The 23,888-nt window shown below is 39.7% G+C and overlaps 2 protein-coding genes across 10 annotated transcripts in view; one reads left to right on the top strand and one right to left on the bottom strand.

Moving 5' to 3' along the window:
• The window catches only part of ARSK (arylsulfatase family member K), a 45,429-nt gene extending 37,435 nt beyond the window's left edge, over positions 1 to 7,994 (bottom strand). For 2 of the 5 annotated variants that reach the window (XR_004354545.1, XM_032675872.1), the window contains exons 1-3: positions 7,691 to 7,994; positions 2,472 to 2,601; positions 95 to 254 (exon numbers count right to left, since the gene is read on the bottom strand). Coding sequence is in view for 4 of the 5 variants with exons in the window: in XM_032675872.1 (XP_032531763.1) it covers positions 95 to 254; positions 2,472 to 2,601; positions 7,691 to 7,828 (428 nt within the window). In the remaining variant the exon portion in view is untranslated. Of the gene's footprint in view, positions 1 to 94; positions 255 to 2,471; positions 2,608 to 5,481; positions 6,060 to 6,548; positions 7,513 to 7,690 lie in introns of those variants that run through there. The other 3 variants (XM_032675870.1, XM_032675869.1, XM_032675871.1) reach the window with 3 other exon arrangements.
• The window catches only part of TTC37 (tetratricopeptide repeat domain 37), a 48,703-nt gene continuing 32,783 nt past the window's right edge, over positions 7,969 to 23,888 (top strand). Inside the window, exons 1-15 of one of the 5 annotated variants that reach the window (XM_032675839.1) lie at positions 7,969 to 8,065; positions 8,399 to 8,508; positions 9,435 to 9,529; positions 10,033 to 10,176; positions 11,218 to 11,309; positions 11,961 to 12,036; positions 13,345 to 13,485; positions 15,457 to 15,555; positions 15,650 to 15,758; positions 17,535 to 17,675; positions 19,319 to 19,420; positions 22,577 to 22,710; positions 23,348 to 23,434; positions 23,524 to 23,627; positions 23,741 to 23,867. In XM_032675839.1, the coding sequence (XP_032531730.1) occupies positions 9,440 to 9,529; positions 10,033 to 10,176; positions 11,218 to 11,309; positions 11,961 to 12,036; positions 13,345 to 13,485; positions 15,457 to 15,555; positions 15,650 to 15,758; positions 17,535 to 17,675; positions 19,319 to 19,420; positions 22,577 to 22,710; positions 23,348 to 23,434; positions 23,524 to 23,627; positions 23,741 to 23,867 (1,446 nt within the window). In that variant the 5' untranslated portion in view covers positions 7,969 to 8,065; positions 8,399 to 8,508; positions 9,435 to 9,439. Of the gene's footprint in view, positions 8,066 to 8,092; positions 8,116 to 8,299; positions 8,319 to 8,398; positions 8,522 to 9,431; positions 9,530 to 10,032; positions 10,177 to 11,217; positions 11,310 to 11,960; positions 12,037 to 13,344; positions 13,486 to 15,456; positions 15,556 to 15,649; positions 15,759 to 17,534; positions 17,676 to 19,318; positions 19,421 to 22,576; positions 22,711 to 23,347; positions 23,435 to 23,523; positions 23,628 to 23,740; positions 23,868 to 23,888 lie in introns of those variants that run through there. The other 4 variants (XM_032675838.1, XM_032675840.1, XM_032675843.1 and 1 more) reach the window with 4 other exon arrangements.

The raw sequence follows: 23,888 nt of genomic DNA, 5'->3' as shown, positions 1-23,888 counted from the left end.
TACTATTTCAATCAGAGATAGAAATCATGTAACAGATCATTACATGGTTTGTTCACTACTGTCCATTTCATAGCAGAAAAATCTATCTGATTACCTAACTGAATGATGTCCAGAAGTATAGTCCAATTTCCCAAACTTCTGTGTGTAGTAGCCATGCTTCTCCATGAGATCCATCCATGTTATGTAACCTGGATCTAGACCTTTGAAGTTATTCCAAGATTCTGTTAAATGGGTGAAAAGACCACTCCACATAGCTGGGGGGAAAAAATAAAATTTTGATGAGTAATTGGTATCCCCTACCTGTATACTTGAGGAGGGATTAATCTTCTCATTGTTACAGAGGTTAGAAGTCCACATTGTGATCCAATAGAGCAAGAAATACAAAGTATTACTCTTTCAAATCTTGTCATAATCAATATAAGTAACAAAATTTACTCAAATAATCCCCAGAATTGCAGAAGAAGGTCCCATCCTTCCAAGTGCTAAGCAATCACTAAGTCAAGGTTTTCTTAGACCAGAAAATATTCTTACTGATTTCTGAAAGAAAATGGCATGGTAGTACAGATCTCCATCCAACAGTTCTCTACTTACATGTTTTTCAGAGTATTATTTTCCCTTACTACAGTTAGATTTTAATATGAGTTTAGGTATATTTTTGAAGGGAATGAGAATATAATATTTTCATAAATACCATATGTCCTCAATTTTATCCTTTTTAGGTAATGTACTTCACTACCAGTTGCAGAAACAAAGTGAGAATATTTAAGATACCAAGAAGAAATGAAACCAAGGGAAGAGCTGCAAAGGAACTATAAGGGAAGATTGTTTTAGTCAATACCTATTTCTTTGCTGCTTATTGAGAATTGTTCACTCTTTCACTCACTAATTTAGAGTTAAAGGGAATCCTAAAATGAAACTAAGTCATTCCACAAGCAATAAAAATATCCTGTAAGCATAGTGCATCAACCCCAAATGGCAATACTCCTCTTTCCCCACCCCAAAGTCCTCTTTCCCACCATGTCTTCTGGTATCATCCCCAACACCTCCATATGAGATGTACCCTCACTTCCTTGCAGCTTTTTGTAAGCCACTGGCTAAACAAAAGCTGTCCTGCTGGTTCGGAGTCCCACATGTGATGACTGACCAGTGGCCACAGCCACCCAAAATGGTACACAGTCTTCATCACTGGGAGCAATAGCTGCCATATTCACAAAACTTAATAAGATTAAATAACACAAAGCTATTGCTCTCAGCCACAAAAACTGGCTGAAAGATACAAAAATCAAGAAAAAGAAAAAAAGCCTGTTTGTTCATGTAACCTCGCCCACTTAAAATGGGACCTTGAGAAAAAGGTTATCAATAAAGTGAACGCTAAAAATGTAAAACTATATTTGACAGCCTTTGCCTGCTGTTTCTTCCAGCGTATGCTTTGAGAGAAAGGATCCCCCTCACAGCTACAGATGAGAGAGGGTCTTTGCAACTGAAAGGACTAGACACAAATTTTAAGATTGAGGAATACAGTTTCTTTCTATCTTCCCAGCAAATTCTGCAACTAAAATTGAACAAAGAAAAACAAGTGCATTAAGTAAAGAAAAATCCTGGAGAATTCAATTAAAGCTACTGAAAGATACATTATGTATCTAAAAGTGTGTTTGGAATAAATGTCATTGGAAGACAGTGATAACAGCCATCACTTTAATCAGCTATCATTATTACTTTTTGCCAAGAACAGGAAAGATATTTATTAACTTTGTATTGGAATGGGAGAGTAGTTCTGAGTGTAGTTTCAGCATTGCAGCAGACAAATCAATGATTTTGCTACAAATCCTGAAGATTTGTTTAGCCTGGAGAAGAGGAGGCTTACAGGAGACCTCATCACTCTCTACAACTCCCTGAAAGGAGGTTGTAGCCAAGTGGGCATCAGTCTCTTCTCCCAGGCAACCAGCAGCAGAACAAGAGGGCATGGTCTTAAGCTCTGCCAGGGGAGGTTTAGGTTGGATATGAGGAAGAAATTCTTTACAGAGAGAGTAATCAGACATTGTAATGGGCTGCCCAGGGAGGTGCTGGATTCTCCATCCCTGGAGGTTTTTAAGATGAGACTGGATGTGGCACTTAGTGCCATGGTCTAGTAACACAGTGGTGCTGGATCAAGGGTTGGACTTGATGATCTCAGAGGTCTTTTCCAACCTGTCTATAATTCTATGATTTTTTAAAAATTTGAAGCTTCAGTGGAGTTTGCGAAAAGATTTGGGAGGTTACACTTACCTATGAAAAGAAAGGAGGAAGCATAAGCAACAGGAAAGAGAAACAGATGAAACAGGAGAATACTGTAAAAATTCAGACACAAACTAGAAAAAAAAAGGAAAAACAAAACAAGTCCCTCTCAATTAAAAGTTTTGACATTTCCCATCATTACCACATATTTAAATTGACATGTACAAGCATTTATCTGATGTTTTGCTTGCTTTTACCTGCACGCGAAGGACAACAAATTGGAGAATTGGTATAGGCATTGAGAAAGACAGTGCCATATCTTTTCATAAAATTTACGGAAGGTAAATCCACAGTCTGATTTCCTGGAAAAAATGTCAAGCGTCCATCCTGCAATCAGAGAAAAACAACATATAAACAACCATTACCACAAACTGTTGGCTGCATTAATTCATAGATTTGTTACTGTAGTGGGTTTCTGTGGCTCGATTTTGGTCCGGGGGTGGGGGGGGATACAGGGGTGGCTTCTGTTAGAAGCTGCTAGAAGCCTCCCCTGTCCCATGGAGCCAATGTCAGCCAGTTCCAGGATGGGCTTCCTTCCGCTGGCCAAGGCCAAGCTAATCAGGAGTGATAGTAACACCTCTGTGATAACATATTTAAGAACAGAAGGTTGTTGCGCAGAAGAATTCCAGCCAGGGAAGAGCTGCGTGAGAACATGTGAACAACAAGGCAGACACCAAGTTCAGTGCAGAAGGAGGGGCAAGAGATGCTCCAGGTGCCAGAGCTGAAGCCCCTGCAGCCCGTGGTGCAGCCCATGGTGGAGCAGCTGTGCCCCTGCAGCCCATGGGGGACCATGAGGGTGCAGAGACCCACCTGCAGCCCATGGAGGAGCCCATGCTGGAGCAGGTGGATGCATGAAGGAGGTTGTGACCTCGTGGGAGGCCCAGGATGGAGCAGGGTCCTGCTGGACACCTGCAGCCCATGGAGAGGGAAGCCCACGCTGGAGCAGGTTTTTCCCGGGCAGGACTTGTGGCCCCTGTGGGGGACCCACATTGGTACAGCTCATTGGTGAAGGACTGCAACCCATGGAGAAGTGACCCATGGGACAGCAGTTTGGGAAGAACTGCTGCCTGAGGGACGGACTCACGCTGGAGAGACCCATCAAGGATTGTCTCCCGTGGGAGGGACCCCACAGGAGCAAGGGAAGGACTCCAGTCTCTGAGCAGTGGCAGAAACAACAATTTACCATAACCCCCATTCCCCATCCCCCTGCACTGCTGGGGGGGGAGGAAGAACATGGAATGAAGGAGGGGTGGGGGGAAGATGTTTTTAAGATTGTTTTATTTCTCAATCTTTGGCTCTTACCCTGTTAGTAATAAATTTAGGTAATACCCCCACTTTGAGCCTGTTTTGCCCATGAAGGTAATCAGTATCTGATCTCTCCCAACTGTTATCTCAACTTATGAATCCTTAGCTGGTTTTTTTCTCTCTCTCTCCTCTGTCCAGTTGCAAAGGGAGTGTGAGAGAGCAGCTTTAGTGGGTACCTGACATCCAGGTACCTGGCTAGGTTCAACCCACTAGTTACCCAGTTACCCTGAACTTGCTTAAATGCTGCCATTTCTACTCAGGTATGAAAAATGGTGTTGAGAAGCTTTAATTAGATCAATATAAAATGGATTACTTATGAAAAAGTGCAACATAAAAGATAACTGGGCTTCTTCATAGTAAAATTAATTCCTTTCCATCACTATACATTTTCTAAGCTCCAGTTTTAGGGAGTAGGGTCCTACATTCAATGGGAATAGGTACAGTGAAAGATGACAAGGAGTCAAGCTGAATCCTAACACAGATGTGTGCTCTAGTATATATTTCTATGAAACCACTCCTGATCCCTCATCATTTTTAAAGGTTTATCCACAGCACAACTCCGAACTTATTTTAACCTACGTACTGGAAAAGTGCTGAGAAAGCTGAAGAAAGGCTATTCTCCCACTGAAATGCCACGCACAGTGGTTTCCTTTTGATACTTGCATATTGATAATTTAATTTTCGCCTTTTGTTTAGATAAAGTTTTTAATCAGTAATTTTAAAAAGACAAAACATTTCAAATAGGTACTTTTACAGTAAAAAGTTATAATCATTTGAAATGCAGGTTGCATGCAGACTGCTCTATTTCAGGTCATTGTTTTTTCCAGTCACTTTTATTCCTTTCCTTTCCAGTCACTTTATTTCCTTTCCTTTCCTATCCTGGTTCAGTAAGATCTCCCAACACAGTCCAAGCCTGACTGGCTCTTCAGTGTACAGGCAGGTGACAGCGAATCTGCATAGTTTTAACTGCAGAAGAAAGCAATTCCCTCCATACATTTTCTGGCAGAAATACTCTGGGATAACATGGCATAGTAGAGAGAGTCACTTCATTTGGCATCAGTAGAGCTAACTGTGGCACCCCAGCCTCTGAAATCAGAACATGACAAACGAGTCATCACCTAATTTTGTACACTACCACAAAAGGCAACTAGAACAAGCACTCAGTACGACAAACTGGAAGTAAAGCTGTAATCTGCAACAGGAACTTGAAAGAAATTTTGGGCTGAAAGTGCTCTTCAGAAAGTTGCCCTGGTTCCAGCCAGGACAGGGCTAATTTTTGCCGGAAGGGGCATGGCTAGGACATGGAGGTTATTTTATATTACCTCATGTCATTTTCTGAAAAGGTGTCCCTTCTGGGTGAGGGTAGCATGGTAGCAGTATTGTTGGGCTCCAGTATTGCCAGGCTCTGCATGGTACAGGGGTGAGCATTCACATGTGAATCGCTGGCCTCTCTGGTACTGTCTCTTACTAATATTGTTGCTGTTACTGTTAGTTTCCTTATCTCACTGCTGTTTCCAGTAAATTGTTCTTATCTCAACCCGTGATGTTTACCTTTGTGCATCCAATTCTCCTCTCCAGCCCACCACAGGGGAGGGTGAGAGAGAAGGCAGAGTGAGCAAGCAGCATGTGGTTTGCAGTGCATACCATTCCTAAACCGTGACAAAAGTACACAACTGATGCATGATCCCGTCAACAATATATTCTTAAGTTTCTTCAACGGTTTGCACAGCTGGAGATAAGAGTTCATTATATTGATACTGTGACACAATATTCAGTGAGACATTAGCAAAAGAATTCTGTATACTTTGTGTCATGGTATACTTCCTATACTGAGATATGATGACTGTTTCTATAGGTGATGCAGGTATTCAGTGAAAGTTCTGTTCCTGAACAGGCTGAGAAGCTCATCAGCTATTTCTGGAAACATGCCCTCTAAGAATTATGTAGGATTTGTAGGTTTTGACATACCTAAGGAAATAAAATTGTTTTAACACAAACAAGCACATTTAATCCAGGAATTTGAGCAGCATTGCAAGCAAAGCCTCACATCATCCAGTTTACTTCAAGTAGCAATTCAGGAGCCGAATTGCTAGCACATTCCTCCAGGAAACGTGCAAAAAGCACAATGCCTGATGTGACACAGCAGCAGAAAGCTGGCTGTTCAAGCAAAAGGTCACTGTTCAGGAGGCCAAACACAGTCTAGCATCACTGAAAAGAAAACTTTTGTCACACTTGACAACATAGTTGTGCATCTTTCATAGGCAGCATGACCCACAACAAAAGCAGGCACACTTTCTAATGAAAGCCCAGACATTTCAACAGCTTGCAAGACTTAACGTCTTTTTTCCAGAAAAACTGTTAGTTTCAACAGTGCCTGTTCTCTACTAGTGATGTAATGAAAATGGTTAATCTATTTCTGCCTTCAAAATCATCTCAGAAAAAAAACTTACACAACACAACCCTTAACATATTCTTTGTATGCACCATGTAGACATGACACTTTTCAAAACCAGCACTTTGTTCTTGATTGTTTATGTAAGAATTTCAAAACATCTGGGATTTTACATTTCTTTTTTGTAAGGCTTACCTCATTAATCCCTGTAATATACTCATGAAAATATTCCTGTTTACAGGTGACATAGTGAAGTACAACTAAGACCTGTCTGCAGCTTCTGCTAGTATCTGGAGACAAAAATGGACATTGACCAACCCCAAGGACCATAAATATTGTAAATTCAACTATTGGTAAATAAGAGTTTTAGTAAAAGCCAAACATTTGGAGAAAAAGCATGCATTACTTTGCAATTTTAAGAGAGATTATATACTCAAAATAAAATAAACAAAGAATACAGTCAAAGAAAGTCTATACAGAGCTACTGCATTAGTAAACAAGAAGCTATTTCTTTATCTTTGAAATCACAGTGTATGTCTTTTAAGATAGGGTTTGAAAAAAGATAATACACATTTACCAAATATTTAGGAAGAATTCATCCCAAGAAGCTCAGGCAGCAGGCAAGAAGTCAAGTGTTCTGTGCAGTCAAGGATGGAATTCTGAGAAGGCCAGGAATCAAGACTTCTCAACATTGAATGAGAAGTGATGATATGAAAGTCTTTGGAAGTAATACCACAGAGCTTATATTTGATTCCATAGTAAGGAGAGCTCATATGAGGCAGAGAAACCAAGGCTCCTCAGAGTAAAACCTACATCAAAGCACTTCCAGTGTGCTGGGCGGGCAATTAGAAGCATGGTGAGAAAAGTGTGAAAAATGTGCTGTCTTTAGGTGTGTCCAAGGAAAGATACTTAGTATTAGTTAGTGGAAAAAAAAAAAAAAAAGTCTTTTCTACCTGTCTGGGTGTTAAAACAAATGCATCAATAAATCACTGTAATGAAGCCACTAGATACCTACTGATTCCTCTATTCTTTTAGCTGTAGATACACATCTGACAAGTTTATTGTGTTGTTATACCTTATAAGGGCCTGAGTAAATCAATAGTCAGTCATTTCATCTGTGAATATAGAAATTCTCTATCTCATCTCTTGAGGACACCTAATGTTCTTATGATTTACAATAGCAAGGATAACAGGGTTTAAAGTGACTTTCTTTTCGGCTTTACAAGTCAACAGAAGAGCATTCACTTCACACACCAGCTCTGCTCCAGTAGCAGCTGCTGTGCCCTGCAGTACTGCTGACATGCCCCTCTCCACCCCAAGTTGTGGTGACAAGCTGTACGTATCACACCAGACCGGAGGAACCACCTGTGCAGAGGTTTCTGACTATTGTAATGAATCAGATGCAAGCATGGAACACATTCCTGGAAGAAAGGCGAGTTTGGTTTGAAACACTAAAGGTTACCGAGTGTCTCTGAGACACAGCAGGCCTGCCCTTGTAATCCCAAGCGAGACTTCCGCCCCGCGGAGGTGCTGGAGAGCTAAAACCAGCCTCGTTGGCGCACGCCTGTGGCTCTGTCCTGGATAAGGCACCGGTATCGCCTCGTTGCCGCATCCTCGGCGGCACCACTCGGGCCGCTGCCGAGTGTTTTCCCGCCCTTCCTCACCCGTGCGGCGGCCCAGCCCCGCGCCGCCGGGCTGCCCCCTTTCCCGGCCACTCACCAAGGAGTCGCAGACCACCAGCACCACGCTGGACCGGGGCTGGCCCCCAGGAGCGGCGGGCCGCGGCCTCGCCCCCGCCCCGGCGGCCATGAGGAGCAGCGCCAGCCCGGCTCGCCCCAGCGGCTCTCCGCCCCGCATTGCCCCGCCACCCTGGCGCCCGCTCCCGGACCGAGAGGAGCAGCAGCTCCGAAAGCAGCTCCCAGGGCCCCGGTCGCAGCGAAGGACTGGACACCGCCGCACCGCGGCCTACAACTCCCACGGTGCCCCGGGGCGGCGGACTGACTACATCTCCCAGGGTGCCTCATGAGGCGGGAACTATATCTCCCACAGTGCCCGAAAAAAATGGCTGTCGACTGGGTGTATCGCAATCCTGAGGTAAGAGTGCGCCTGCGCGCGGTCGGCCGTGCCAAGTGGCGGAGGCGCTGGTGGGTGAAGGGGAAGCAGAGGGGGTGGCGAAGGGTCGTGGTGGCGGCGGTGGTGGCGGCCCGGCTTAGTCTGCCGCGGCTTTCCCTGCCGCGAGGGCTGGCGGCCCGGCCTGCGGCGGGCGAGCGGCTGCGCTCGGAGGGACTGCGGGCGCGGATCGCTTCCCAAGGCGCCCCGCAGGCCCAGGGCCCCGCCCGCGGCCCAGGTTGGGCGGCCTTGCTCCAGGGACTGACCGCCTCCGCGGTGCCAGGCTTTGCGCTGAAGCGACGTGTATTTTCTCCGTAGGTGGCAGTGGGGCTCCTGCTGGACAGTGCCCGCGGCAGGGTGCGGTTTTGATGAGGGAGACGTCAGTGCCTTCGTAAAAGCAAATTTATCTCCAGGAGCTGCTGAGCAATGCAAGTTCAACAGGTTTCTTTTTAGGTTTTAAAGGAGTCTTGGAAATTCACTCTTATCCCATGTCCTTTCATTACTAAATTAACACTAGACCCTTCAACCATTCTTTACTTCTGCTTTTCAGCTGCTAAAAAAGTTTTTTTGTTCTTCATCTGGTCACCCTTCCCATCTCTTTTGGTGCTAGCACCAGCGCTATTGTTTCTCAGCGTCATCCCACCTAGGCAGCTTTGACTGTGGTGTTTCTAAAGTTCATTTAAGGCAAAATATTTACCACATACACTGAAACAGTGCATGATTATTGCAGTTCAAAAGCATGGTGTCTCTTTGATGTGTCCTGAAATACTTATTCTTTTTCGATTCATGGCTGTAGTCAGAAGCAGAATCTGGAGTAAGAGTGTGTCAAGGGAGAGGACCATGGTGAGCCACACCAGAGCGTGACAGGCTGGCCATGGTGCTGCTGTAGAGAGCATGCAAGAAAAGCCCTGCTCTGATCCTTAGCAATCCTTTAAACACATATGCAGGGCAATATGCTGCTTAAGTGCAGTTTGCTGATTACTTTCTTTTATAAAGAGGAATTACTATATGCAGGATGCTTTTCTCATAAGTCTAAGGAAGGCCTCTTATAACACCTCTCCTCCTACTTAAATTTATCTTAACCTGTAACAAAAGTTTCATTCTGGGGTAGCTACTTTGTATCATTTAACTGTTTGGAATATTGAGGGTATCCTGTCTTGGAGCTAAACCTGAGTAATTTTACCCATGTTATTTTTTTTTATCAGGTGTTAGTGCTGCATGCATTTTAGCATATTACACTATATTTCTGTGTTTAAAATGCTCTCTATGCAATTGCAGTAGGATATAAACATTTTGTATGTGTCAGTATATCTTTTTACGAGAACTGATTATATGTGCCTTTTTTGTTTAGCAGCCACAATGTCAAATAAAGAGGTGAAAGCAGCATTAAAGAGTGCTAGAGATGCAATACGAAATAAAGAATATAAGGAAGCCTTAAAACATTGCAAGGTAATGAATTTTTTTACTTGGAAGGTAAATATTTTGCAGGGTTTTTTTCTCTTCCCATATCCTTAGAGCTGTATGGTCCTGCTAAGCATGGAGTACTTTACTGATATAACATTTGAGATGGATTTTCAGATTTAACTTCATTGATCATTCGTGTTAGTTTCCCATGCATAAACTTTAATTCCTCTTCCTTTTGCATTTGCTTACATTTGGTGATAAGAGTATTAAATCTAGAATGAGAGAAATAGAAATCAGTTTGTAATCCAGACCTCACAAGAGTGCTTGAATTGCTAAGCTACAGATATAGTTACTAGCAAAACACTTCAGATATAAAGCATTTTCTGACATTAAAAGATGAAATTACTAATCTTAGTGTCTTCCTAAAAATTACTTAACTTGTAGGATTGCCATATAGAATAATTCTCCAAACTGTAGTGATAAAATGCAATACCTGGATCTATGTTACATTTCTCTCATCAGTTTCACTTAAAATTGTGTAACTCTAGGCAGTCTTGAAGCAAGAAAAAAATAATTACAATGCTTGGGTATTCATTGGCCTGGCAGCTGCTGAGTTAGAGCAACCTGATCAGGCCAAAGGAGCATATAAGAAGGCTATTGAACTTGAACCAAACCAGTTACTGGCATGGCAGGTATGTGAATGTCTATTTTTTATTTCCCTAAAAAGGGTCACTATGGAGTTAAAATAAAGGAACAAATCAGAGTTAAGACTTTTATCTTCTTTTCTTGAGGCCCTCAGTTCCACAGAAGCTTTGGAGTAGCTGAGGTTCATATTACTTGTGTGTGCAATGTAAAGCCATGGTGAACTTTAGTTTCGGTATATTTGAGTTTGTATTTCTTGTGTAGACTACATAGCTGTGAAACATGTAAGGGAAAACATGAATTGAAACAAATCCAGTAAATTTGTTGATGTAAAAATTTCCTTGCTTGTAGCTCAAGAAACCTTTGACAGTGCTCCTCTTATAGGAGATTAAATGTTTTATCTAGTAACATAGTTTTCCACTTTTCAGCATCAAGTGGATTGTTAATGAATTTTGTTGATACTTAAAAGCAGAAGTGTATGTCTAAAATAGCTATGTGCTGAGTGGTGTGTACATTACAGCCTATTACAATATAGAGTTACAACATACAGTTGTGTAATTTGGAGATTTGTGAAGCATAATGTTGCCTATTGAGTCTATTGCTTATATCAGCAATCAATGTTTTTCTAAGGTAATCAGGTTCTTAGTATTTTCAGTATAAATACTATTTTAAAGTATAATTGTTGGGGCCGGAATTCAGTGTATGTTGAAATTTCCTCACTTTTGCAGTCAGGTTCTGGCTTTCTTGTTACAATACTTGGGTATATATATATATATAATATTTTTTGCATATTATATCGATTTTATCATACAGCCAAGTGTACTTTGCATATTACCTGTTGTGCAGACAAGATCATGTAATATATGTAAGTTCCAAAGAGTTGTTGGTATTAATTAAGAAAGTGAGGAAAGCTTTTCACTTAATATGAGTAGAATTCAGAAGGTTATGCAGAATTCTGCTCAGCAATTTTTACATTAATACTTGACCCCATTTTAGGCAATGGAATAATTTTTATAGGCACAACTGGTAGTGGTCTCATAGTGCATAACCACTGACATAAAATCTTACTTATTTTTTTGCTTTTTTTTAAGGGATTAGCAAATTTATATGAGAAACCCAACCAAACAGATGTCAAAGGAGACTTAGCAGATGTTTACCAAAAACTCTTGGAACTCTACAAAAGGTAAAGGACATTAAATGCCTTAGTTCAGTCTAAGATTTATAGTTTAGTGAATGCCATTGCTGATATACAGTACAGACTTTGATTTTTTTTTTTTAAAGCCTTCTCATGTCAGTGGGTCAGCACTTTTTACTAAGGTTTTCTCTACCAAATAAGGTTTCTTGTTTCTTCACTTTTGGTAGGGCAAAAACTCTTAATTTAATTGGACCTGAGGTTAGTAGTTTAGCAAATTCCTTATTATCCTATTACTGTGTAAACTCACTGCCTTGAAGCATTTAGCTCTGATTGTTCATTGCCTCCATTAATAAATAGACTGATTTTTCTCTGCTTTAAGATCACAGAATATATGTCATCTGACTCAGAGATACAGTTCTAAACAAATTTAACTCAACCATCACTTTAACTGACAGAAGTGTTCAGCTTGTTTGCTTTATTTGAAAATTGATCAAAAAGAAATGTACAGTCCTCAAAAGTATTTTTTTTTCTTATTCAGAGCAGCAATGAATAAAACCTAGAGGGAGATATGGAGCATTTATTCTAAATATTAGTTTGACAACTGAACCTACTGAAAATTTTTCACCAGAATTTGGAAAACATCATACTATTATGTGAAAAACTTAGCTTGTTTTTGGGGATTTTCTTCCTCCTTTCTAGTGGTGACAAGCAGAAATGGTGTGATGTATGTAACAAGCTCGTGGACCTATATCATCAAGAAAAAAAGTATTTAGAGGTAGGTCAAGTACTTTACTTTATCTCTTCTAACAAGAATTTTCAATTTGATCAGAAGTAACTATTTTTCATCAAGGAATCCCCACTTTTTGGGCCACAGACCACTTAAGATCTCCTTGTGGACCGCAGTCAGGAAGAACTGATTTTAACAGTATTTCTTTCTTTTCCACTCTGTGAAACTTGGATGCAATCCATTAAACCGTTGGAGGGTGACAAGGCTATCAGAATACAGGCTGAAAGGGTGGAATATAATTTTTCTGTTATATTTCTAGAAGTCACGGATGGTCTCAAATGCACGTTTACATGCAATATATGTGAGTCAAGTGTCCTTTGACTTGCTTGGCCAATTCTAGGTATCTGATTAATCCTTCACTGGTGTGGTGATCCCCTCCTAGACTGTCCCTCCCTGATGCTTCATTCCAGAGGGTAAGGTAGGATACGTACACAACTTGAACTCGACTGCATGAGTCTCAGGTACTGCATTCCCAGCACAACAATAAGGACACAAAAAGCCACTCAAGAGCTTTGCAGAAATAATCATGACCCTTGTCAGTGCCATTAGGTGGAGTTGTTGAATGCTTGAGTAGTTCAACAGTAATATTTCCTGCAGTCTCTGTAATAATGTTACAGGATGAGTATTTTGGAGGTATGCTAGTGACTTTTCCTTTGCTCTTTGAAAAGGTTGCTTTCTTACAAGATGGTACATCGTTGTACTCCCTGTCATCTTCCCACCTTACCTACAACAATGAAAAATGAAAAATTTTACATATCACATAGCATCAGGCTCAAGACTATTAATTTACTCCAAAGCTGCTTTTTATACCAGTTTCTGAAACTCAATTCAATGCTAATAATTTAGCATATGAAGGCAGACTTACTCTATGTGGAGCAGGAAACTTAAGTTAACCTTTGCGGTCGTACTTTTTCTTTTAAGTTCTGTTGACTTTTCCACACTGGAATTTCAATATGTACTGCTGCTGCTGTTCTCTTTCTGTTCATAAGGCTTATTCTTTCAGAGTTTATTGAAGGACTGTTTAGATCTATTTCTGCTGTTGATTTCCTCCAGGAACCAGAGTCAGAATTCATACTTTTGATGTTCTCTATCTTATTTACTGTACCTTGAAGGTGGACAGGTCCCACACAGTGGTTTGGGACTTGTTACTGCTTTAATCAGAAAGCAGCTAAATGTGCGTTGTTACTTTAAATGTTACTCTGTTGTCTATCTTAGTGTGGTAGAGTTGAGTATGCTTACATTGGACCTCCAGTTCTTTGAAGAGTAACAGCATGGTTCATTTGTTCCTGTTGACAGGTGGCTGAAACATGGCAGAAACTAATACAAATGAGACAGGAGGAAGGTGCAGAAAAGGCAGAGCTTCATCAGCTTTGGAAGAAGATGATCCAGTTACTGAAAGACGGTACAAGGAGCCAGGATAATAAGACTGAGCAGTTGGTAATGTTTCTCACTCCTCCTTCAGCTAGATAAATATATATGTACAATGCAGTTAGGACCTCAGTTGAAGCCTGTTTGTCTGAATTGACTGTCTCAATGTTCAGTGGTACTAAGCTTCTCCAACAAAAATAGCAATTGTGCAGCAGCCTGAGATGGGCCTTAGGTGCAGTGAGGCACCTAAATTCTTCATGAACTGCTCCAGCATGGGTCGCTTCCACTGGGTACAGTCCTTCAGAAACAGACTGCTCCAGCATGGATCCTTTCCTTGCTCTCACATATTCTCACTCCTCTCCCTGAGGAGAGGAGAAACTGTTGCACCAGTTTCTTCCCCTTCTTGAATGTCTTTTCCCAGGGCACTACCACCATTGCTGATGGGCTTGGCCTTGGCCATCAGCGAGTCTGTCTTGGAACCAGCTGGCATTGGCTCTGTCGGACATGGGCAGAGTTTCTAGCAACTTCTCACAGAAGCTGCTCCACTAGCTCCCATGCTTACCAAAACCTTGCTTGCAAAACCAGTACAGACATTCCTCAAACCAACAAACTTTCCCCTGCTTTCCTCCTGGGTAGAAGAGATAGCTTTGTGCTGGTTTTCCATTTCTTTGTACCTATTGTTTATCTTAGATAGTTTGCTATAGATTTTAAACTCTCACTTCTTAGGAAAGCGTCAAAGCTCATTGAAGCAAAGAGAATGATCACGAATTATACTCATCCTTGTACTCTCTATGGACAAAGTTTATTTTGTTTTATCTTTGTATCTGTTCTTGCAAGATGAACCTCCTTCGACACGAAGGGTGGAAATTTTTCGTCTCTGGTGTGGCTGGTAACAGTGCTCCAGAAAGGCAGAAAATATAAATTGAAGCCATTTCAGACAGCAGAAAATTGAGTCTGGATCTCTGCTTTTGAGAAGCCAAATGTTATAACTTATGAGCTACTAGAGAAAAGAGGTACTGCAGGCAGCACTGGTTTCTTTTTTGGTAATAAAAAAGAACTTTAAAATAGAAAAAAATATTGCATAAGTGTCAGAAATGGGTTTCACATGCAGACCTACAGTACACTTTACTGCAGTTTTGAGTAAAGCACCTGAACCTGGAAGGATGTGGCACTGAAGGCAGTGCACTATTCCATATTTCACAGACAAGCTGTGGGCAACTTTTTGGTTAGCGTGCTTGTTTGGAAACCTCCACTCTGGTGTCTGTGTTCTCCAAACTATAAAGAGTCAAGAAAAAAAAGACTAGATTTCTAGATTAGAGCAGAGAGAAAGTCTTACAGCTAACTGTAGAGGATAGTAACCTAAGTTCCTTCTTTTAATTGGGATTAGGTTTGAAGAAGAATGTATGTTCTTACAAATTTCGCCTTGTGCCGTGTTATGTTACGTAGCAGTGTATCATTGCTTCATCTTGTACAAGACAATTAAAATGTTTTAGGTCCTGAGTACTGCTTCATGATAAGGAACTTCCTTTGTGAGTTTCTCTGTTCATAGTAAACATAATGAATAGGATCTAGATAATACATAACTATCTAGTTAACTATGGACGGGCTAGAAAGCATGTCCTCTAAGGAGCAGATGATAACTTTGAGTTTGTCTTGTTTGGAGAAGAGGAGTCTGGGGTGACCTTTGCTGTCTGCAGCTTCTTGAGGAAGAGAAGGTGAAAAGGGAGATGGTGAACTCTTCACCCTGGGATCTAGTAATCTAATGTGGGAATGGTTCACAGGACTTGCCATGTGGGAGCACTGTTTTACAAAAAGAATGATCAGACACTGAAATGGCCTTTCTAGAAAGTCAGTGTTCAAGAGGCATTTGGTCAATGCCCTTAATAACACGCTTTAGCTTTTGGTCAGATCTGAAGTGGTGAGGCATGTGGACTAAATAATTATTGTATCTTCCTTCCAACTGAAATATTCTATTCTGTGAAGATAACATTTCCCTGGAGTCATTATTTTTTGCACTTCGACTTTTTTCTTTTGATGCAGCTTTTGACCGCCTTTGAACATGCAGTGAACTCTGCTGACACTATTCCTGGCGAAGACCACCAAAATCTTTACAAAGACTTTATCCAGTGCTTGTCAAAAGTAAGGTTATGTTAAGGTATCTTAATCAGTGAATAAATAATATGTCACATCTGATAGTTCACAAAAATAACTATTTACTTTTCTTCCTTCCTAGTTTCCTCATGAAACAGCTAGGTTGCAAAAGGCCTGTAATGATATGATGGCTTTGTATCCTACCATGAGTTATCCTTTAGAAGTACTTTGCTTGCACTTTGTTAATTCAGGTGAGTAGGATGGATTTAGGCATTTCTGGGGCTTAAATTATTTCTTTTATAGTTAGTTTCGTTACAATCTGTTTCCAAGTTTTTGTCCTTCATAACCCGATACAAGTACACTCTTTACTGCTATGTTATGTTTCTGGAAATGAAGTATTTGGTCCTATGACTTGCTATTTCCTAGCTCTGTAACTGAGTGTGACTGTAAATTGACAAAAAACTTCCGTGAATTAGGTCCAACTCTGGCAATGTGTGAGGGCTTAAAGAAGGAACACTGTGCAAAACTTGAAAGCAATCTCTCTAGAAAAACGAAGGTTAGCTTCTTGAGAAAATGAGTGTATTAACTGGTGCTGTAAGGCAGAGGATGGGCTACGCTTAGATTATTCTTGACATGGATTCTCTCTCTTTGTGGGAAAAAAAAACCCCAAACAAATGTTTGTGAAATTTTCTTAAAAAATGTACCTTGTGAATAGGAAATAAACAGGTCTGTTTAGATATGTGTTCTAAGCAGAAAAGGAGAATCTTTCCAGGGCGGGGGAGGGACAGGTTGGTAGGAACAAAACGTGATGTATTTGGAAGTGCAGGGATCTGAAAGTATGCAGTTGCTATTTTCAGTACTTCACTAAACAGTGCAGTAGTGTTAGACACTTTCTCAGCATTTTCAAAGATAATTACTAGATTTTGGTATTTAATTTATTTTTTAAGGCATCAGAAGTTGATTTTATTTTTAAAACAAGGAAAGAAGATCAGGAAAAGAAAACACCTCTGGTTTATATAAAAAGAAATAACTTTTAGCTTAGGCAGAAAAATGCCTTTTCCAGTTTTGAAGGTAGGCTTCATGAGATAATGCAGCAGCAGAAAACAAGAGCAAATTTTTGACTTGTATTAAAAAGGATGAAGACAAATCAGACTCTAAATTTGTAAAACATTTGAAAATGCTTAATGTTTTGAAGAAACAGGCAGAAACTAATTTCAAAGGAGGAAGTTGGCACAGTTCTTGTATACCAGTACTCTGACAACGTCACCCTCCCACAGGCTTGTTGGAGTGGGAAGGATGCTTATATTTTAGTAAGGCTGTTTGTTTATATCTGAGTCATTCCAACTATGTCTTAGTCCTTCATGCCCTGCACTTGTAGGCTTGTAACTCAGTCTTTAAGTCCCCTTTACCAAATGCAAATCAAAGGCAACCATTATGTCACATGAATTAATAATTTTTAAAAGAAAATAATAGTCCAAAGATTTTTGCTGCAAGTCACAATTGTTCCTTTTAGCACTGCCAAGACTACAATCATAGCTAAACACTAGTGTCAAAAGTTAGTGGTATCAGTTAAAATTAAACAAAGACATTATATGGTGTCACAGCAAGGTTGTTTCAGCAAGCTCATCACAGAAGATTTGTAGGTACGCAAGGCCTACTCTGGAAAGAAATTATTTTGATTCATTTGTGGTAGATTTTGACGTATGGGTACTCACCTGGACTTAAATGAAAAGCATATGAAGGAGTTAGTTTTTATTAATAAAGGAAGTATACCTGTAGTAATTTAACAGAAGTGGTTATTCAGGTTTTAGACTCAGTTTATTTTGTTTGGGGATAATGAGTATTTACATTACTACAGCTAACTGTAGAGGATAGTTGGGTTTTTGGGTTGTTTATGGGATAGAGTGATAAGTATGTAATGCCTTTCGAAAACTACTTTGAACTCAAAGGTCATTTAAGTAGATAAGGTATGCTGTTGCATTTTTTTAATCTAAAACTCTATAAAATGTGTCTTTTTCTGGAACCAGGTACTTTGTCAGAAGAGGCCCTGCACTGTTTTTCTAGGCTTTTGGAGATGGACACGAGTAGTGGTCCAGGCATCATTGGTTTTGGTATAAAATGCCTCCAAGAAAAGAAATACAAGGAGGCTGTTAAGAGTCTTACTGAAGGTAAATGTGTAATATGTGGTATAAGTAGTCTGTAACTTGAACACCAACTAGTTTATACGGAATAGTTATATATATTTTACACTTGCATAGTACTTTACCAGTTCTAAGACCAGCCTTTAAAAGGGTACTCACACTTTCTCTAATTGAGTGTTGAATTTTTTTAAAATATAGCTTAAGTATAACATCTCTGAAGTCTGTCATTGGTGTTATAGTCAGCTCTGTAGTGTTTTAATGTAAACTCTTTATAATCCTACTGTTATTGGGGAAATTTCTAGATTAAATAATAAATAGAGCAATAGCAATAAATGAAGGAATATGGAATTTATAAAGTAAAATGTAATACACCTTCTCTAATTGAATCACTGCATTTCTCTGCCTGAACAAAGATGAATTTCCTTTGAAGTTACTTCATTTTAAGACCTCTTGAACACTTGCTTTGGATAAATACTTACATTAAGTATCCAAAAAGAGATATTAGAAGAATTTCTTTTTGTTGTTGTTGTTGTTTTACAGTAGCCATATTTGCTGAGAAGTTGGCTTACTCATCTGTAATTAACTTGCTTGTATTGAAATGGTAAAGCTCTTTGTAAAGTATTCATAAGCAAACTAGTGGGAAAATGAGACTCCCCACCCTCACTGTGCTGGCTATGGCAGCTTATTGTGAATATTGGCTAAATAACTATTTGGGATGTAAATGTTCATGAATCAGTCAGGCAACATTGTGATATCCTGCATCCATTCTCCTAGGTTTAGAATGAGATTGTTTCTGAAACTGAATTTTGGAATATTCTGCAGTAACTTACCCACAGTGAAATAATGTCTTGCCTAAAATGTGAAATAAAATTTCATGTGCTTAAGAGGAAAAAGTGCTCCATGAAAAGCAAATTCTTAGGCTTAAATGGCCACTGTATGTTTTGATGAAACATACATCATGTTTTTGACAAAAGATAGTATTTTTATTTTAATTAATATTAATTTTTCCCCTATTTTTACTTTTACATGAGGGAAGAATGCAAAGAACAAGGCTGTTGGTATAATGTATCAATGTATAAAGCTCAGAAATTTTGTCTTTCCCGATGAGCCAAGTGTTTGCATCTTAGGCATCAAAGCTTCCAGGCATTATGGTTATATTTTAGAAGGCAGAAATTCAGTTTTATTAATGACTCTTTAATTAAGGCAGGCTCATTAAGAAGTTTCAGTGAAACACTCTTGCCATCCTATTTTTTGTTGTCTTGAAGTTCTATAGGCCTTTTCTGGTTTCTAAGAAAAACTTTTTAAAGCAATCTATAGGTTTGATCAACAACAAAGTGAAGGATTTTCTTCTTTTTAAAAGAAAAGTGTACCTTAAGCCAGTGTTTTGTATTTTCTCACTTTACCCCCTTTTTTTTTCAGTATGTGTAACATTATATGCAAAATTAAGCCTAACTGAAACTTACATGCTTCTTAGGTTTTGCCTTCTTGCATGGAGGTGTGTATGTCTAAAACTGTCTAAAGTAAGACTCAACAAGATTTGCAGTTAATTTTTTCTTTATCTGATTGATAATGTTTTTGATGGCATTCTATGGTAATACAGCATCTCCCAACTATAGTTTCTTAGCAACCCTAAGCAACTTTTTTAATTGCCTTTTTTAAATTCCGACTAGGTTTGCAGAAGACTAACCAGTGTCCAGCAGCGTGGCATTATTTAGCAGAGGCACAGGTGAAAATTCACAAATACAGAGATGCTGTCCTGTCCTGCAATCAAGGTAACTGCTTGCTAACTGAAAGAGCAACTGCAGAGGTATACTGCTTTATCTGGTCGAGCCAATGTGGCCTTTGTGTCCTAGGTCTGAGATAGCAGCAGGCATAGTCCCTTGCTTTTTGCAGTCTCACAGCTTTTGCTGCTTCTCTTGGTTTATGACAGCTGAACAGTACCATATGCTGCTTAATCGCAGGAAGAGAGAAAATGCTTGGCTAATCGGAACCAGAAAGCTGTCTGATGGTTAACATTTAGAGGGTTTGCATGTTCTGATGTGCTGCTTCAGCTGGTGGTTGACCAATGCTGCCAAACAACAAATAATTTCCTGAAACCAAAAGGGTAGGTGTCACAAGTATTTAGTCTGGTAGACTTTGTATTACAACCTGAAAGATAAGTTTTCAATCAAGTTAATGTAAAATGCAGAAATGATGCATAGTACACTGCATCTGAGAAAACCTCACTCAGTGTAAAACTTCATCTGTGCTAGCTGGGAATGAGGGCAGTTATTATGATCCAGTGATGCATATCTAATCTGAACAGAGCCACTATCTGATGGTTATAAATGAAGGAGCAGCCAAAGTAGACTTTTTTGGTGACAGAGACAAATGCAATGAAAAATTTCTCAAGAAAGACTTGAAGAGGCAAAAGTATGCCAACCTGGCTGAACAGTCATGGTAAATTATTGACAGCAAGGGAAAGTACTTGCCAAGGAGGGAGATTCAAAAGACCTGTGAATTTGGGTGGAGGAAATATGAAAACTGAACAAAGCAGGTAAAAAGCAATTGATTGCAGAAAGAATGAAAATGTGGTAATTCTTTTCCCATCTTTCCCTACTTAAGAATTGACCAAGGATTATGAAGAGGAAAATGCTGGAGTACTAAGAGGTTTAAGGAGTTGCTTGCTTAAATTGTCTTGGCACCCAAATGCTTGGAAGTAGATGGCATGGCTCTAACTTTTAAAAAGGGTTGTAGGAAAGTTCAGAGACGCCACTGACAAGTCTAGTATGTTAAATGGTTGACTTAGCTAAAACTGGAATTTTTAGAGTTAGAGAATTGATGTAGAAAAAGTATTTTGGGGATAGACAGCATGGCTTTTATAAAGTTGCCTTTTTTTTAGAACCCCTTGAAAGAGCATGTGAGCACACAGATAAGGGAGACTTACAGGTAGTAATTGATAAGATCTCTTACATGACTGGTTTCCCTGTGGGTTTGTATTCAGGAAGGATATTGAGGTGCTGGAGCAGGTCCAGAGAAGAGCAACAAGGCTGGTGAAGGGACTTAAGCACAAGTCCTATGAGGAGAGGCTGAGGGAGCTGGGGCTGTTCAGCCTGGAGAAGAGGAGGCTCAGGGGAGACCTCATCACTCTCTACAACTCCTTGAAAGGAGGTTGTAGCCAGGTGGGCGTCGGTGTCTTCTCCCAGGCAACCAGCAGTTAGACAAGAGGGCTCGGTCTTAAGCTGTGCCAGGGGAGGTTTAGGTTGGATATTAGGAAGAAATTTTTTACAGAGAGAGTAATCAGCCATTGGAATGGGCTGCCCAGGGAGGTGGTGGATTCTCCATCCCTGGAGGTTTTTAAGATGAGACTGGATGTGGTACTTAGTGCCATGGTCTACTAAATCACAGGGGTATTGGATCAAGGGTTGGACTTGATGATCTTGGAGGTCTTTTCCCACCTGGTTGATTCTATGATTCTAAAGAAACTAAGTTGCCTTGGGTTAAGAGTTAAAGTTGTATCATTGAGTGTTGGGTTTTTTGTTTTAAATAAGTTAAAAGGTAGAGCACGGTATAGTAATTATGTCTGTTTTAAGGCTGGAAGGAGGTGTCTCTGACATTTTAAACGGTACCTGTGCCTTTTATGATTGTTGAGTAGTAAGGTTATAGTTTGCTTCTATTCAAAGTAGGCTGCAAAACTTTGAGAGGATTACCCGAGTGTGTAACTAAGTGTTAGAAAAATTAATAAAATTCTATAGTCTTAAATGCAGAAGCGTAGAGCTGTGGGAAGAAGTGTTCCCACAAAGGTATCCTACAGTCTTGTTGAAGTAGAGTGCAGAAGGGTCCTCATTCTGTATGAAAAAGTAGGACTGCTTCTTTCATCTTCTATGCTTTACAGGCAAGTCAAATATTAGCAATTTCAGGGAAGGAAATGGTTAGTGAAACAGATCGGCAGCATGGTGCAATCTGTGTGCAGTTTTGATACCCATCCACCCCAACTCAAAAAGAGAATGATAGTAGAAGTTAATAGACTAGTAAATAAGGGTGATCAAATATATGAAAAATGCAGCATATGAGAAGTAAATAGACTTTCAAGTCCTTTTCCAGCCTGGAGAAGAGAAAAATGTGAAATCTGTGAAGGTGCACGCGATACGGAATATAAATAAAGTGTTTTGTTTTCTTATGTGAGGTCTTGTTAGTACCAAATGCAACTAAAATGACAGGCTCAGAACAAACAAAGTTTTGTTTCTCAATGCAAAGGGTAGGTTAAGGTATTGCTCTTTGCTAAAAGATGCAGTTGATGCAGACATTTTCCTTGAGTCCAAAGAATCTGTGGAAAGTTGGAGAGAATTCTGGGGAAGCATTGCTTTTTGCTTGGCCTGTCTTACTGGCTGTATCAAGTCAGACAAAAGTTCATCATACCTGAAAATAAAAACAATTAGTTGAATTATGCAGGAACTTCTTGCTTTTGGAGAATCCTGAAGCTCAACAAAGTTACCTTCATTCTCTGAAGTGAGATTATACTGTGCACTGGAAAAGTAAGCAGTACTGTGTAGAAAGGTACAAAGCACAGAGGTAAATCCCTGGTTTCAGTAATATTATTTTCTTTAAATACTGAAGTGTAAAACGACTTGTCTGTTGAAAGGTCATTGTTTCTTCAGAACTCAAATGGGACAGAAGGTAGCATTCCATTTATATGGCCAGCAGCTAGAAAGCAATCAGCGTCCATGCGTCTGAGAGGACCTCCCTAAAATTGATTTAGTTTTTAAACTTGAATGAATTGAAATTTTACAGGACAATTTCTTAAATATGGGGGAGAGCAGTTCAAATTGTGCTTTATTAGACTGAAAAATTGGAATGAACAAGATGTTAAAAATATTTGGAACAGTGCTGCTCTTTGTAGTTTTGTTTTTTCCTAGCTTTACTTGATGAAAGGTTCTTCTTGTCAACAGCTCTTGAGGCTCTTGAAAATCCTGAGGGTCCTAATCTTCGGTGGAAGAATCTTGTCCTTCAGTTGAAAGCAGAGACTTTGATTAAAATAGCTGATGCTGATGCTGCAGAAGAAGCCATTAAAGCACTTGAGCAGGTATTTTCATGGACTAAAATGCTGTAGTTTTTTTAAATTTTAAAAAGTACTCTCATCTTTCTGTACTCAAGCTGTGTATTTCTATCCCTGCCTCCTTTCTACATTCTTGTGGTTTAGACCGTTCCTACTAGCTATAGTGTAATTCAAACATTTCTTTCATCTCTGCTTTTTTAGGGTTTTTTTTAGGCTCTTTTTCACTCACAATTCTAATTTTAGAAGTTGTTGCTTTTGACATTGTCTGTTCTTGCTCACTGCTGCTGGGCTCATGCAAGTTCTGTGGCTGCTATTTGTCCTAATTTGAATTATTGTTATAATCCTGCTTCGTATGTCCTTTGTTCACTTGTCATTAGTCATGAAGATACTTTAAGATAGCTTGGTTGCTTCCCCTTGTTTTTTGTCTCACAGTTTCATTGTTTTTTGTTGTTCTTCGTGCTTCTGTACCTTTGTCCTTGCTCTCTACTATTTTATACTTGTTCTTTGTCAGAATTATTCTGTCTAAGTCTTTTCTGGTGTAATAGAGAAAGCATGCAAATGTTTTCTTTTCATTATCTTCATGCAATCTGCCTGCTTTTCACACCTTTGATTTCTTAGTGTGGGGAGAGAATAAATTGATGGTGTTTATTACTTGGTTTTCTAGATTGTAGATGCAAGCAGTGATCCAATGATTTCAGCTATAAGGGGCCAGGCTTATCTAAACAAAGGTTTAATGGATGAGGCTTCTAAGGTTAGTGCTTTATTGTTATTCCTATAAGCTAAGTGCAGTTCTGGGTTTCATGGAGGAAATAACTAGGAAACAATTACATCCTTTTTCAGATTTCACAAGAGCTTCTGTTGTCCCACCCTGATCTGGCTGAGTCCCATGCTCTAGATGGTTACATCCATTATTCCGAAAAGAACTATGAACAAGCAGAAAGAAGGTAGACTTTTTTTTTTTCTGTCCTCTAACAGGGAAATGTTATGGGGGAGTAGAATATATAGTTTTGCAGCTTTTCAGAATTTGTCTGATCTGGCCTGTGTTCCTTTCATTTAGTTTTCTGAATGCTATTGAAAGAAAGGCAGAAACTGCAGAGTATCATCAGTACTTGGGGCTCACATACTGGTTCATGAGTGACGAGACAAAAAAAGACAAAGGAAAAGCACTCACTCAGTTCTTGAAGGTAAAGGCTGCTTTAACTGTT

This window comes from Chiroxiphia lanceolata, chromosome Z, assembly GCF_009829145.1.
Source record: "Chiroxiphia lanceolata isolate bChiLan1 chromosome Z, bChiLan1.pri, whole genome shotgun sequence".
NCBI classification, from domain to species: domain Eukaryota; kingdom Metazoa; phylum Chordata; class Aves; order Passeriformes; family Pipridae; genus Chiroxiphia; species Chiroxiphia lanceolata.
Note: the sequence above shows the minus strand (reverse complement) of the source record. Positions and strands in the feature narration are given on the sequence as shown.